The following is a 14,258-nucleotide window of genomic DNA, read 5'->3' as shown; positions in this document are numbered from 1 at the left end:
AAGTTAACTCGCGCACGTACGCTCAGATCCTGTGGTGCATGCAGGCGGGCGCCACAGTAACCTCCCGTCAGCAAGCGGGCAGTTGAGCATCAGCAGTCGCGTCACACATGCATATCGATCCACGGCACCACCTCCAAAACCGCCGCGCGCGCCCCACGTCGTTGATCGGTTCCCTCCTCCCCCTCCCCGTCGTCGAGCGCCTCGAACCGTCTATATAAACCGCCATGCGCGCGCCCGATCGGAGCACAACTGACCCGGCGCACGTACAAACAGGGCAGGGGCGCGCGCACACGCACCCGCCCCCTCCGCATAACCCACACACACTCGCTCCGTCTTCGTCTTGGCCTGCTCTGCCCCGCCGCTAACACAACCCATAATTAGGCGAGAGAGGAGATCAGCCACACACCGAGCAGGAACAGTTCCGACTGGACCGCGCCCACCCTCTGGTTTACCTCTCTCTCTCCACCGCCGTCCCATTGGCGACTCACTCTGCTTCGCTCCCAAGGCCGTCCGGATCCGCCGTCCGACGCGATCTGGGTCTGGGCGCGTAGTGACAACACAGTCGTGACATGGGGACGGCGTCCGGCGACGACGACCGGCACGTGATGCACCAGGGCGGCGGCGTGAACCTGTCGGCGCGGCGCCCCTTCTCGGAGGCGCTGCGGTCGGGCCTCGCCGAGACCTTCTTCCCGGACGACCCGTTCCGCGGGTTCGGCGCGCTGCCGCCCAAGGAGCGGGCGTGGGGCGCGCTCAAGTACTTCGTGCCGGCGCTGGAGTGGGTGCCCCAGTACGGCATCGACAAGTTCAAGTTCGACCTCCTCGCCGGCATCACCATCGCCAGCCTCGCCATCCCGCAGGGCATCAGCTACGCGCGCCTCGCCAACCTCCCGCCCATCATCGGCCTCTGTACGTTCTTCTCCGATCGCTTCGCTCGTCACGCACGGTTGAGATTTGGACGTACGTATACGGTTGCGTTGCATGCGCGCCGACTAATATAATTTGTACTCGACGGATGGGTGTGTTCCAGATTCGAGCTTCGTGCCGCCGCTGCTGTACGCGGTGTTCGGGAGCTCCAACAACCTGGCGGTGGGCACGGTGGCGGCGGCGTCCCTGCTGCTGGCGTCCATCATCGAGGACGAGGTGTCGCCCGAGGACAACCCGGAGCTCTACCTGCACCTCTTCTACACCGCCGCCTTCTTCACCGGCATCTTCCAGACGGCCCTAGGCGTCTTCAGGTATACCCCTATATGCGCTACCAAATCATCAGTCATTCCGTCCGTTATGACGATCGTCTTTAACTAACTGACTGTGGAGAGTTTGGGTGGTGAAGATTAGGGCTGATAGTGGATTTCCTGTCGCGGTCGACGATCACGGGGTTCATGGGCGGCACGGCGATGATCATCATAATGCAGCAGCTCAAGGGGCTTCTGGGGATGAAGCACTTCACCTCCAAGACCGACCTCATCTCCGTCGTAGGCTCCATCTTCAAATACAGACACGAGGTGATCTCCCTTTCAATTCGCTCATCATCCCACGTAGACGTAGCACCACTGCGCACTTCTCCCTCTGCCGCCGGCCGGCACTGCACAACGAGGACTGGTTCTTCGCCACTCCTCTATTTTCCAGGTTTTTTCTGGTCCGGTAGTTTCTGTTCCATTTTTAGCGCCCCCGTCTCGTGAATGTGCCAACTACCACAAGTAGCATGCAGCCGCGCCCTAGGAACTAGAAAGGCGTGACTGCGCTAGCATATCGCAAGGAAGTTGCTGTAACCGCCCCTGGAACTTCTCCGAGGAATAACCCTGTATAGCAAGAAAAAGGAACTTCTCCCATGTAGGAATAATAACCGTGAACGTATGAATTTCTTTTTTAGAAAAGAAGGATCACCGTCGGCCCCTGCACACACACCCATATACTGTATTTATTCAAGTGTAAGTAACGTACGAACAGGCAAACAAATTTGATTTTTTTTAGGGAAACAAACAAGCATATTAGCTTCTGCCTAGGAAGCGGCGTCTCGTTTTGGACAGACCTATGACCATGTTCTACGCCCATTTGTGCACATGAGAAGTCGACGTGTAGCAGTGCCACGTTGTTGCTTTTGAAACAAACGATCTCTGATGGCAACTGCACCAGCCATGGGATTCTCAACTGGACCATCTGTCTCCTCTTTTTTTTTTTTTTTTTTTTGCTAGTGGAGATGGCAGAGTGCAATTCTCGGCGTATGCTTCATCTTGTTCTTGTTCTCCAGTAAGCATCTGGTAAGTGGGGATTTTACTTGGACGATACTCGAATCTAGTCAAAAGCAGTATATGCTACCCTAATCCACTGCTGATTTCCTCCTTTTTTTTTTCCTTCTGACTTGCAAAAATTCAGAAAAAGAAAATGCCACATTTATTCTGGGTGTCGGCCATTGCGCCGTTCATGGTTGTCGTCATCGGAGGCGTCTTTGATTTCCTTGTCCACGGTGATGAGCACGGCATCCCAATCGTAAGTCGTCGCCCTCCATTTACCTACTTTCATATGTGCTGTTAAGACCTGAAAGCCAAGATCTATTTCAGTTTCTGCCTGCCTAACTACACCATGTCTTTGTTCGCTGTGTGCAACAGGTTGGTGACCTCAAGAAAGGGATTAATCCCATCTCCATTTCACAGTTGAGGTTCAACGGCAAGCACGTAGGGGTAGTTGTGAAAGCAGGGCTCTTGTCTGGGATCCTAGCTCTCGCAGTACGTCTAGCCATGACGAATTCTCCAATCTTTCCGCCGAGCCAAGCGTTTATCATCGACTTATATATATATGTATATACACGTTGATCATTTTCAGGAAGGAATAGCCGTGGGACGAAGTTTGGCCATGATCAAGAACGAACAGATCGACGGTAACAAGGAGATGATCGCGTTCGGCATGATGAACATCGTCGGTTCTTTCACCTCCTGTTACCTCACCACAGGTACGTACTACTGCTTAGGATTAAACCTGCCAGCAGCCTCTGCACTGCAGATTCTCTTCAGAGACAAGAGAGCGACATGTCTTGCCTGATGAATCTGTGACTCTTGGCAATGACAAGGCTGCGTTTGTTGTGCGTTCCAGGGCCCTTCTCCAAGTCGGCGGTCAACTTCGACGCCGGGGGCAAGACGCCCATGTCCAACGTGGTGATGTCGGTGTGCATATTGCTGGTGCTGCTGTTCCTGGCCCCTCTGTTCAAGTACACCCCGCTGGTGGCCCTCTCCTCCATCATCGTGGTCGCCATGATCGGGCTGATCAAGGTCAAGGAGTTCATCCGCCTCTACAGGGTCGACAAGTTCGACTTCTGCATCTGCATGGTCGCTTTCGTGGGCGTCGTCTTCTTCACCATGGTCATAGGCCTTAGCGCATCAGTAAGAACCTCATGCTGCTTTCTACCCTGATCATCATCGCCATTTTTTTCAGCCAGTGCCGTGGTGACCGTGTTTCCCAGCATAACGTCGATCGATTGATTGATGTGCAAACGTCGCATTTGCAGGTCGGCTTGTCTGTGCTCAGGGCACTGCTGTACGTGGCTAGGCCGGCAACAGTCAAGCTCGGAAACATAACGGGGACCGAGGTCTTCCGGGACGTAAAGCAGTACCCGCATGCCAAGAGCGTCCCCAACATCCTCGTCTTGCAGCTGGGCTCTCCCATATATTTCGTCAACGCGGGCTACTTGCGAGAGAGGTGAGCAGAGCACGACGACGCCTTCTCTTAGGTTTATGATCATATCGCGTAATTGAGATGTTATACTTGCAATGTAGGATTTTGAGATGGGTTGAAGATGAGGAGCACATTTGCAAGGGGCACGGGCAAGACTTGCAATGCCTGGTTCTTGATCTTGGTGGTAATTAACATTTAACCCTGCCATTTCATCTAGTAGTATTTTCTTGGGGCGTCGATCATTAACTTTTTGACTTAACTGAACATGGCAGGCGTGACTTCAATCGACAACACGGGGATCGGGATGCTAGGAGAAGTTCACAAGGGCCTGGACCGGAAGGGGATCATGGTAACTAAACAAAAAACCCAACACTACAAGTTACTGCTAAGTAGCAACTCTGAATAGTTTCAGAATTTTGCTGATGTCGTGCTCTTGGCGGTCTTCAGATAGCTCTGGCGAATCCCAGACTGCAGGTGACGGAGAAGCTGGTGGTGTCAGGGTACATCAAGGACACCATAGGGGAGGAGAGCGTGTTCCTGACCATCACGGACGCCATCGCGTCGTGCCGGTACGGGCTGCGGAGGTTCAGAGGCAAGGAGGGATGCAGCGAAGTATAGCGGCGTTTAGACAGTGTGGATGTAGATATTGTGGCGTGGCACAAGCGCAAGAAGAAGAAGAAGATGCATAAGTAGATTGGGCGCCTGGATGGACTCTGGATGTGCTGAAAGCTGTATCTCGAAAGGATTCAGGGGAGGTTCATGGTCATTGTAAGGGCTTGGGCCTCGGGGGAGAAGATAGCGAGGCGGGCGAAAGAAGTGCTCTCTTCTTGTGTATAGACCAATTTAGATTTCTCGGAGGTTACCGCGAACCTCGCATATTTGCTCGTATCGGGTTTACGTTGTAGAATTTGTAAGGAAAGACTGTTCCATTGCTAGATGATGAATAAATCATACTTCCTCTGCTACAAAGTGATGGGGGAAGTCATGCATCTAAGTAGTATCGTGGTGTCAAAAATGTCTTATATTTCGATACGAAGGGAGTACCATGTAATAGACGGGTTCATGTTTTACTGCAAGACCGTAACAACGTCAACAAGTGAACTAGTGCCCAGTGCCGGCGAGCCATCGATGGTGTTATGCTGCTGCTGTTATTTTCTCGTCAGCTTATTTGGATCTCTTGTGTGTCCAGACGTATCTCCATCCCCGTTTCGAAAAAGAAAGGAAAAAGGTATCTCCAGCAATCGTATGGACGTGCGCGCGGGATAAAATAGGGCCTGAGTAAAGCAAATTACGTGAACTGACACAAGAGATGAACAGACTAAGAAGCCAAGTCTTTCCCGTTGACTGATCTATCATCGTCATATATAAAACGACAGGCACATGCTCAACTTCAAGTTGAGATATATATATAACCAGGACCGCAAACGTTCTCAGTGGCAGGGCATTCAGGACCGCAAGTTGATCAGTATGAACTATGAAGGAAGGATGAAGTAGACGCGTAACTGAAGAACAGCACAGGAACGATCAGTTTTAGATCAGTGCACATTTTAGCAGTATTCCACAGACAGACGTATCCTAAGAGCAGCTTCACGGACAAAATGTCTTGGACGCATCGATGGGTACGTACGTGATAATGTTCTGCTTCATACTACTTATAATCTAGCCTGCGCGTTGCATGGGATTTCCGGTTTCAGTATGGCATTATCACTGATGCCTTGCGTGTGGTTCATTGAAATGAGCTGAGCGACGGCGTTAAACCCCTGCGGACAAGGTCGCTATCGGCCAATTTTGTACTGCTCCAACATTACACCGTACTGGTAGGTGCAAGCTCGTTCTTGTCTTTGCTGAGGTCTTCTTTGAAATCCAGTTGATAATTGAGACCATCTCTTGTGCAAGGTCTTCTCATTTTTTTACTGGATGGAAAAGGAGAATGCGCCAAGTTATTGCAGCCGGAATTGAGTTGATCTTCTTCTTTTTTGCGGGAAGAATCGAGTTTGATTGACGTTTGGTGTTTTCTGAATTTGCTCAACCAAAAAATTGCATGACCAAAGTCTTTAAAAATACGAGTAACACTGGAATGTCATAGGTGTAAAGAACTTATGCCTTGGTGTAACAACGGTGCAACATGCTGGCCACATGCATGATCACATGCACGCGCGCTTATTTTCTCTCTCTTTTGATATGTTTGAAATGTCCGTCCTCCTCATTTTCTGCCATTTCTTAAAAGCCACTCTAAATAAATTGGGCAAAATAATTTTATTTTATTGATTTTATAAAAATATTTATTGTTATTTCAAAAAATATTTTAAAAATCCTATGTTAAAAATATTTATTGTTTATTTAAAAAATATTCAGATTGTGTTTAAAAATGTTTATCATGTATAAAAAAATTATTGTGTATTTCAAAAAAATTGTGACAGTAAACAAACATATGCATCATGTGCTTAAAATGTGTTCATCGTATGTTCCAAAAACTAGATAACGCCCCACGCGTTGTTACTAAAGTTTATAGCAATTAAATGACTAAAAATAGTATAAGAATATAACAGAATAATACCGCACCACATTCTCATCATGTGATGGTAGAAAACCTAGAGGTAAATGGAGGGTGGATGCATGATATATTGCCTTGTGACATTCAAATACAATTATTTATAGCTGAAACAATAAAACAAAAAATACGTAATGTAGATGACTTGCATGTAGTGTAAAGTGGAACGTGAAATGGTTGCATGCTCGCTTGGTGATGTGGAGGTTTGCATGCGGTGAATTGTTGCATGTGCATTTAAATGAGATCACTTACTTAGATATAGGATGTTCATTGCGGATTTCTAAAAAATGTTCATTTTGTGTAGTATAATGTTCATCATGCATGTTAAAAGTGTAAATCATGTTTTTCAAAATGTCATCGTGTGTTTTAAGTGTTCATACTGTTTGAAAAAATGTTTATCATGCATTTGGAAAATTTTGTCACCGTAAACAAAAAAGTCCATCGTGTATTTAAAAAATGGCCATGGTATGTTTCAAAAATGTTTTTAGGTATTTTAAAAAGGTTTACCATGTAGTTAATAAATAAAGATGTGTATTTCAAAATTTTAGTCGTATATTACAAAAAATATTCAACATGCATTTCTGGTTTTCAAAAAAATGCTCACATGTATCAAAAAAATGTTCAACAAGTATTTTTGTATTTATATTTTAATGTACACTATAAAATATTTTATAAAATAAACCAAAAAGAAAAAAATGTGAAATGAAGCATAAAAGAATGGAAGGAAAATAAAATAATATATTATGTGTTAAAAAATGTTCATGGTTTTTTAAATCAAGTATTAAAAAGATGTTCAGATAAAAAACGAACTAAAAATAGTAATATAAATAGAAAATAGAAAAATAAATAGAAAAAGTGTAAAGAGAAACGAAAATGGAAATTGGGGAAAGAAAAAAAGAATCAGTCAACATAAAGAAAACATGTTAATCATTCTTTAAACAAGGCAAACATTTTTGCAAACACTATGAAGAAAAAGGAACCAGAAGATTGTAAAAAAAGAAGAAGCAAAAATGGAAAAGGGGGGTTGACATTGTAGAACTCTTACGAGCGGAGAGGGTTAGATTGCTAGATGAATAATTTGTACTTCCTCTGCAAGTGATGGAAGAAGCCATATAGATGGGTTAATCATTTACTGCAACAACGTTCTTCAAAATATCTTTTAAACTTCGAAAGTAGTAGTTAGAGAACTAATCCAACAGATTGCCTCGAAAAAGAAAAAGAACAATCTAAAAGCAAAGACCATAACTCATCATAGAAACAAACGTCTCCCCTTGTGATCTTCCACCAAAAATTTCTTTTGGACAAGACTGCAAACGAAGCTGTAGTATTAACGGAACTAGTGCGCATTGATAATTTTTTGGTTTTGCTTATACCTTACCCAACACCCCTACCGAAATGTGGGAACGAACGACGTGCAGCTTGACCAGATATCAGCACATATATTACAAGGAAAACACGAGCAAACCAATTCATAGTAGTATAAAACCTCTTGAGTGAGTTTTGTCCAAGCAGCATATGCAACATCAGTTCAGCATGTTTTGAACATCCCGGCGTACAGCAAAATGACAAGCATATACTAGTACGTAATTATGTTTATTTATTGCCAGAGCCAGAGATCTTGTACAGTGCATGACAGACAGACTTTCACTACGAGAAGGCTTTTATTCTAACTAGCTGCAACGCACGTCTCAACCAAAGAACACATTATTCATGTGTATTGAATTCTGTAGTGCTAATAATCCCTGCCTCTCTAAAGGTGAAATTCAATACAAACCCCACATTTATCTTCTGAGGATGTATGCGAAGTTGGAGCAGACAAAAAAGAAGTCATAATCCAAGATGAAACCGCAATCGTAAAGTAAAGATTTCAGAAGTATGTCTAATTTATTCTATGAACTTGGAAGGACTTGTAATACATATATGCATTGTCCAAGTGAACATGGCAGAGATGCAAACTGTCAACAAGATATACAAAAAAGAACGCGTCTTGGAACAACTGGATTTGTTCCCTCTTGGATTCAGGCTACATGTTATCTTCAGAATTTGAATTGATGGGCTCGACTACAGCGCCACAGTGGGAGTTACAGCACGCACCACGAGCTTGAAGAGTTCTCCGGTAGCCAGGACCATTATGCACCCATTCCGAGTCTCACCTCCAGGAGTGCAACATTCATGAACAAAAAATGAAGAACGAAAATTTAATAATTTGTGTATGACATGGCATGCAAGCCACACTTTCTCCAGGCTAATCTTAGTCCTGGTAAGATAAGCAATGAAAACTTGTCCTATCAACATCTCAACAATGGAGAAAGGTCTACTATTTCAAAATGGAAAACTGTACAATAAGGAAATTTCCATGATTAGATCTTGTGCTAGGATAGTCATTGTTTCACAAACCTAAAAAGAAAAGAAAAAATCACAGAAAATTTTAGGAAGACCAAAGCCACACAACAAGGCCTTCCTAATGAGATGAATATACCATCAGGAAAATAAATCATACCAACAAGGCCTCCTATACAAATCACAAACTTCTATATGCTCCTCTTATCTTCCTCTCGCCTTTCCAATGATTGTTTACACAGTGTACATGCCGAAGACTTCATTTCTCTTATACAGAAGACATCAAGCTCAAAAAGGCCATAAACTCATGGTCATATCATCTCTTTGGGAAACAACCAGTCCTAGCACTGCAGCTAGATAACACAAAAGTTGAGCTTGAAACCACAGTAACCCATGCAGCTAACTGCTATTTACTCACATATCACATAAAAGAAAAATAAGCTAACTGCATATTCATATTCAGTTATAAAGTAACAGAAAGCAAACAAAAAAATACCGAAGAAACTATCAGTTCTAGAAAACAATTTTGCTGTCCTCGAAAAATAGAGATTGTGCTTTCAGCTTTGTTATTAATCGGAAACCGCTGTAATATGACTTCCTATTGTGTCCTAAACTTTCAAAGAGCTTAGAAGCCATATACAGTATGCTATAATACCTGGCATGCAGATCAAGGAGGCATTTCATCAAACAAATAAGGGCATCTGAAATTCATGTTCTGCTATGCACCCAATGCACATTAAGCGCAGAGCACAATACAGACTATAGATGACAATAGAGTAAGTAGATGTCAGGGTCGAGAGCATGCACCTCACTAACTCAGGAACCAAAGATCCTAAAGTATGAACATCTCCACCAACAGTCATACACGCATAGGGGACATACCATTTCTAGATATGCACATTGCCCATCTTGGGAAGAAAGAGTTTCTAGATCTGCACATATGCAGTCCTCGAATCATTGGAACCCCTTGGTAAAAATATAGACATATTCTGCATGAACTAATGTGAGAACTTTCACACAGAGACAAATAGTAACCTGAACTCTTGCCAAATGAGGGTGCACAAAATACAACACTATATTCCCGTATAAGATTGCTCTCTCAGGAATAAAATATAGTTATATATTTCTAATGGAACAAAATACACTTGTCGGCATGAAATAAGAGGCCGTCAAAGCTGCACTGTCTGTTTGAAATAGAAATCAGAAGTGAAGATGTTTAAGATCCATTGACAACATAAGAAATTGGATTATCCACACAAAAAAGGGAAGAAGAAATAAAAAAGAGCAAATGACAACTAAAGGACATACATATGTGTGAACATTTGATGATTCCCGTGTAAGAGGGATGCAATGTGATGAACAAGAGTAAGCTCATCAAGCAATAACTGTCAGTTTGTCACCTTAGCAATTCAATAATAGTAACTATCACTACAATTAACAACAAAGAGTGTATACTCAGCCTTAGAGAAGTAGCATAGTCCAATCTTCTCAACTGATTCTTCTTGCAAGACGGTCCAAATTCCTGTAGCTAAAAAATTACAGGCGGCGTTAGATGGCAGGACTGTATTTGGGCTCAAGATGCTACTATGGTCACCCTCGAGGACATGTAAAAAGGATAGATAAAAAAATTACTAACCATTAATACATTCATTTGTCTCAAGTATACACATGTGATTCATTCAGCACGTTAATCTGATGCATCCAATAATTAGATAATTGCATGTGGACCCCTTTGTGTGTTCATTGTATATACCTTGAGCGTCTCCGAGGATTTGGATGGCACTGCCGGTAGTGTAGTTCCGGCGATTAGCACTGCCGAGCCTTCCGGTGGCGGCACCGATTACCCTTCCGGTTCATGCTATCTTCTGCAAATCGATTGGTTCTACCATACACACTGCATGCACATATAGTATACACAACAATTTCAGATTTAAGCCTGGAAACACACTCTCATACAATTCACTCCCCTATACAGAACAACTTCAGATTTATGCTTGGGAGGCTGGGACCAAGTACGAACCACAAGCTAATGAATGTTCAACTATAGTATTGAGAATAATAATGTAAAAAATATAATTTTATCTTTTACGCGTATGTCAGAGAGCTCTACATCCAGAGAAGTATCTCACTGATTGTTTTCACCCTTTTATAGGTCACTGTACACCGAAGCAATAAGCATAAGATGGAGATATTCCTGAGCAATTTTCCATATGCTCCAATTTCCTTTGTACTCTTTCTCAGATTGTTTTGAAGAAAAGAGCTGGGAAGCAACCACAAGTCCATCCTCTATTGTAGTAGCTCCTCCATTATTTGTGTTGTAGATTCCTGTGTGGATCCTAACCAGATATGATTGTTCTCCACAAAATTGTTTTGGCTGGGTAACAGAAGAAGAAAAAGAAAGGAGAAGTGCTTGGCTCGGCGGTGGATCTCGGGCTGGTCACGTACTACTGGCTGGGGAGGATCTCCACGCTGTCGAGCTCTTCCTGGGCTGGTGCTTCTGGTTCGCCACGATCGGAGACCCTATATGAAAGCCTGCAGAGCGCGTAAGTGGGGCAAGTGGAGGCGTACCTAGGTCGCCGCCGCGGCGGGCGGAGGAGCAGCCGGAGTGCTGTGCGGCGAGGTCGGGAAAGAGGCGCAACCGGCGAGGATCTGGTCGCGGAGCTCGCCAAGGCGCGCGGCGACATCGGTGCGCGTGGTGGCGGAGAAGACCCAGCCCTCGGGCTCCTTCCAGGACGCCTCGTGCCGCTCCTCCTCGTGCTTGATCCGGATGTAGGACGCCCGCCCCATCTTTTTCCCCGCCATCGCAGACGCCATCTCTCCATTCCTCCGCCGCTTTGCCGCTCCGGTTGCTTCGGGAGGTTGGTTCCTCGCGCCTGGGGTAGCAGAGGAGAGGAGAAGCGGCGGGCGGCGGCGATGGGAACAGGGAGGAGTTCTGTGGCGGCTGGGGGAGAGGGGAGAGCTATGGTTGGGGTTGGAGACGTGATATTTTTTTCGCAACTGAGACGTGATGTTGGTTCGGGGTTATGAGGTCTTGAGCGAATTAGTGGGCATGCGTGGAGACCGTACGTTGGTGGCAGACCGGCAAAACATTTAATCTCGTCCATTCGTTTTGATGGCAGACCACCGAAGTAATACAGACTCTTAGATACAATTAAGTGGGTTAGATCCAAGGGTACTGGTTAATTTGTGTACACTAAGTTTGGTGGGTGTAGGGTATTTCATGTTTGCTCTTTTAATAGTAGTATAGATTCATGTTTGCTCTTTTAATAGTAGTATAGAAGAGTTTCTCGGCCTATACCGCGGCCAAACTGTGTCTGTCCTCCAAGTCTCCAGCCAGCCTCTCCCAGCCCTCACGGAGCTGCATCCTCTTCTGCAGTGTTGAAGTCGCCGTGATCGGCACCCCCGGCAGGAGCAGCCATGCTGCCCTCAGTGATGTTGAACTCGCCATGATCGGCACCCCCGGCAGGAACGGCCATGCTGCCCTCGTCTGTAACTGTAAGCATTCAGCAGCAAACCATGGTAAACGTGACAGGTCAGACAAACAAACTTGCGGAGAACACACGAACTACACATACACTAACATACATGATCAGGCAGCTGACACTGAGCTCTAACGCGGGAACGATATAACTCACCGGGGTTGACAGCATCGGCCAGTGGCATCACGGAAGGAGGCTTCTTGGAGCACGTCCAGCCGGTACAGTCTTCGAGGCTTTTCTTCATGCAGTACACCGGCTTGCGTGGCCATTGTTTCGTGCACACTTTGTTGTGGTGGCAGTAGCACGCGGCGAAATCGGACCCCAGCGTTCCCTGGACCGCGAGGAAGGAGATCAGCATGGCCAGCACCAGGGCCTTCCCGCCGCGAGCCGCCATTGCGCGATCGGTCGAGCTCGCGAGTCACACTGGAACTGGGAAAGTGCTACTGGTAGGCAGTGGGGGTGTGGATGTGTAGGGGTGTGCAGCGGGCGCCTGAATTTATAGCCGAGCGGCGCCGCACTGTTCATCCACTTAGTTTCGCGGACTGATCGATCGGTGCGCGTCGGATTCCCGATCAACGGCAGATGGCAGCGATGAACCGCACTAGCTTTGTTACCGCTTGCTATGATATATGCAGGATTAGTGTTCAAGTTGGATTCGATGCCCTTTTACTTGTTAGCACGACAGAGTAGGCGAGACGTCCATTCATCCTGCTCTTCTTGGCAAGGGCTGGGCGTCCCAGATTACTAGATTTGGCACCGCCAGACAGGCATGCAACCTCTGAACATCACAAGCGAACGCATGAAGTGGACGCGTAACTGAAGAACAGCTCAGGAACGGCCACTTTCAGATCAGTGCACTAGCAGTGTCCCACGGACAGACGTATCCTAGGAGCAGGTGAACCGTGAACGGACAAAATGTCTTGGACGCATCGATGGGTACGAACGTGATAATGTTCTGCCTAATCTAATCTAATCTAATCCAACTTATGCGTCAGTACAAGAGATTTCCGGTTTCAGTATGGCAGTGAGCTGGTGATCACTGATGCCTTGCGTGTGGTTCATTGAAACGCCTGCAGACAAGGTCGCGGTCGGACAATTTTGTACTACTCCAACATTACACCGCACTGGTTGGTGCAAGGCTTTTGAGGAAACGCTGGTTCTCTTTGTCTTGGCCGAGTGGTGTCTTCTTTGAAATCCAGTTGGTAACTAAGACCATCTCCTGTGCAAGGTCTTCTTTTTCGTTTACTGGACAGGGAGAATGCGTCAAGTTACTGCAGCCGGAACCGATTTGATATTCTTCTTTTTCGCGCGATGAATCGGTTTTGATTGACTTTTGGTGTTTCCTGAATTTCTTCAACCAGAAAATCGCATGGCGAAATACTTATCATCCAAGCGTGTGATCGCTGTTGTACTAAATCAAAGACGCTTAATGACTATTTTTTTTAAGAAAAGGCATAGCGTCCGACTTTATAAATAAAGTCAAACCAACGAGTCATCCAACAAACGACATAGAGTATCAGTTAAGTCACCGGCATACAAGCCAAGAACAAACCACAAGGGTCGGGTAAACAGGCACATAGGCCACGCAAAGTCTCAACAAAAAAAAGAATGGAAAGTTACATCTCGGAGGAGCAGACGAAGCAGGTGCTAGACGGACAACACTACACCTGCGTAAAATATTTCCTTACGAAGGATCTTAGCTGGAAAGATTTTATTGGTTAAGAAAAGTGAGGCGGGCCCACCCCCCGAAAATGGAGCGGGGGTGTATTAGTTAGGGATGGAAGGTTTAGTAGCTTTTAGTAAAAATTATGTGGGCATAGCATTTTTGGGTGCTAGACATAGGTCAACGGCAGAGTCACGGGACTTGGCGATGTATGCCTATGCCATGGCTATCTTGTTAAAAAAGAAAGCTCCGCCGAAAAAATGCTCCTTTCCCGCGTCGTTCCCCATGGGCGACACGGGCGGTGACCTAAACCTACCTTCACTGCCAACTCTCCCTCCTCCTCACATCTTGTCGTCGCCAAAGAGAGCATGTTCGGTATCTTACTGAAAGAACCAAATCAAAGAAGGTTTTACTAAGAGATCTACGCAGGCTTTAAAAATGGTAATGCAAGAAGCAAGCGAGAAAGCACAAAATGGATGAGAGAATTCTAGATTTGATACAATGCCTTTTGATTCTGAGAATGTCCGCTTGTTTTTTTCTCGAGAATTTCTGTTTGTTG

The 14,258-nt window shown here is 45.6% G+C and overlaps 2 protein-coding genes across 6 annotated transcripts; one reads left to right on the top strand and one right to left on the bottom strand.

The window, feature by feature from the left end:
* The first annotated feature begins 240 nt into the window (after positions 1–240).
* LOC109774249 (probable sulfate transporter 3.5) lies at positions 241–4,660 on the top strand. 3 transcript variants are annotated; one of them, XM_045234910.2, is made up of 12 exons: positions 241–906; positions 1,028–1,235; positions 1,331–1,502; positions 2,205–2,258; positions 2,374–2,487; positions 2,607–2,723; positions 2,821–2,947; positions 3,088–3,374; positions 3,500–3,690; positions 3,768–3,850; positions 3,939–4,015; positions 4,114–4,660. In XM_045234910.2, exons 1-12 carry the CDS (start codon positions 570–572, stop codon positions 4,282–4,284), a joined length of 1,938 nt encoding a protein of 645 aa, XP_045090845.1. In that variant the 5' UTR covers positions 241–569; the 3' UTR covers positions 4,285–4,660. The 3 variants fall into 3 exon arrangements, with proteins under 3 accessions (XP_045090845.1, XP_020188549.1, XP_020188552.1); XM_020332960.4 differs by having other exon boundaries at positions 2,193–2,258; XM_020332963.4 differs by lacking the exon at positions 2,205–2,258.
* A 3,762-nt stretch (positions 4,661–8,422) lies between these two features.
* Positions 8,423–12,497, bottom strand: LOC109774261 (uncharacterized). Of its 3 annotated transcripts, none has more exons than XM_073510694.1 (4): positions 12,193–12,497; positions 11,856–12,050; positions 10,311–10,451; positions 8,423–10,085 (listed from the first exon to the last, which is right to left on the bottom strand). In XM_073510694.1, exons 1-2 carry the CDS (start codon positions 12,428–12,430, stop codon positions 11,908–11,910), a joined length of 381 nt encoding a protein of 126 aa, XP_073366795.1. In that variant the 5' UTR covers positions 12,431–12,497; the 3' UTR covers positions 8,423–10,085; positions 10,311–10,451; positions 11,856–11,907. The 3 variants fall into 3 exon arrangements, with proteins under 3 accessions (XP_073366795.1, XP_040260144.1, XP_073366794.1); XM_073510693.1 differs by having other exon boundaries at positions 8,676–10,085; positions 11,126–12,050; XM_040404210.3 differs by lacking the exon at positions 10,311–10,451.
* Positions 12,498–14,258: the final 1,761 nt, after the last annotated feature.

This window comes from Aegilops tauschii, chromosome 3, assembly GCF_002575655.3.
Source record: "Aegilops tauschii subsp. strangulata cultivar AL8/78 chromosome 3, Aet v6.0, whole genome shotgun sequence".
NCBI classification, from domain to species: Eukaryota; Viridiplantae; Streptophyta; class Magnoliopsida; order Poales; family Poaceae; genus Aegilops; species Aegilops tauschii.
This window is presented reverse-complemented; position numbering and strand designations above follow the sequence as displayed.

Excerpts from the sequence above, each read along its gene's own strand:
- LOC109774261 (XM_073510694.1), bottom strand. The coding sequence starts at position 12,430 with ATGGCGGCTCGCGGCGGGAAGGCCCTGGTGCTGGCCATGCTGATCTCC. Across the intron at positions 12,051-12,192 it reads GGCCGATGCTGTCAACCCCG|TTACAGACGAGGGCAGCATG; the intron begins GTGAGTTATATC and ends GAATGCTTACAG.
- LOC109774249 (XM_020332960.4), top strand. The coding sequence starts at position 570 with ATGGGGACGGCGTCCGGCGACGACGACCGGCACGTGATGCACCAGGGC. Across the intron at positions 1,236-1,330 it reads ACGGCCCTAGGCGTCTTCAG|ATTAGGGCTGATAGTGGATT; the intron begins GTATACCCCTAT and ends TGGGTGGTGAAG. Across the intron at positions 2,724-2,820 it reads CTGGGATCCTAGCTCTCGCA|GAAGGAATAGCCGTGGGACG; the intron begins GTACGTCTAGCC and ends GATCATTTTCAG.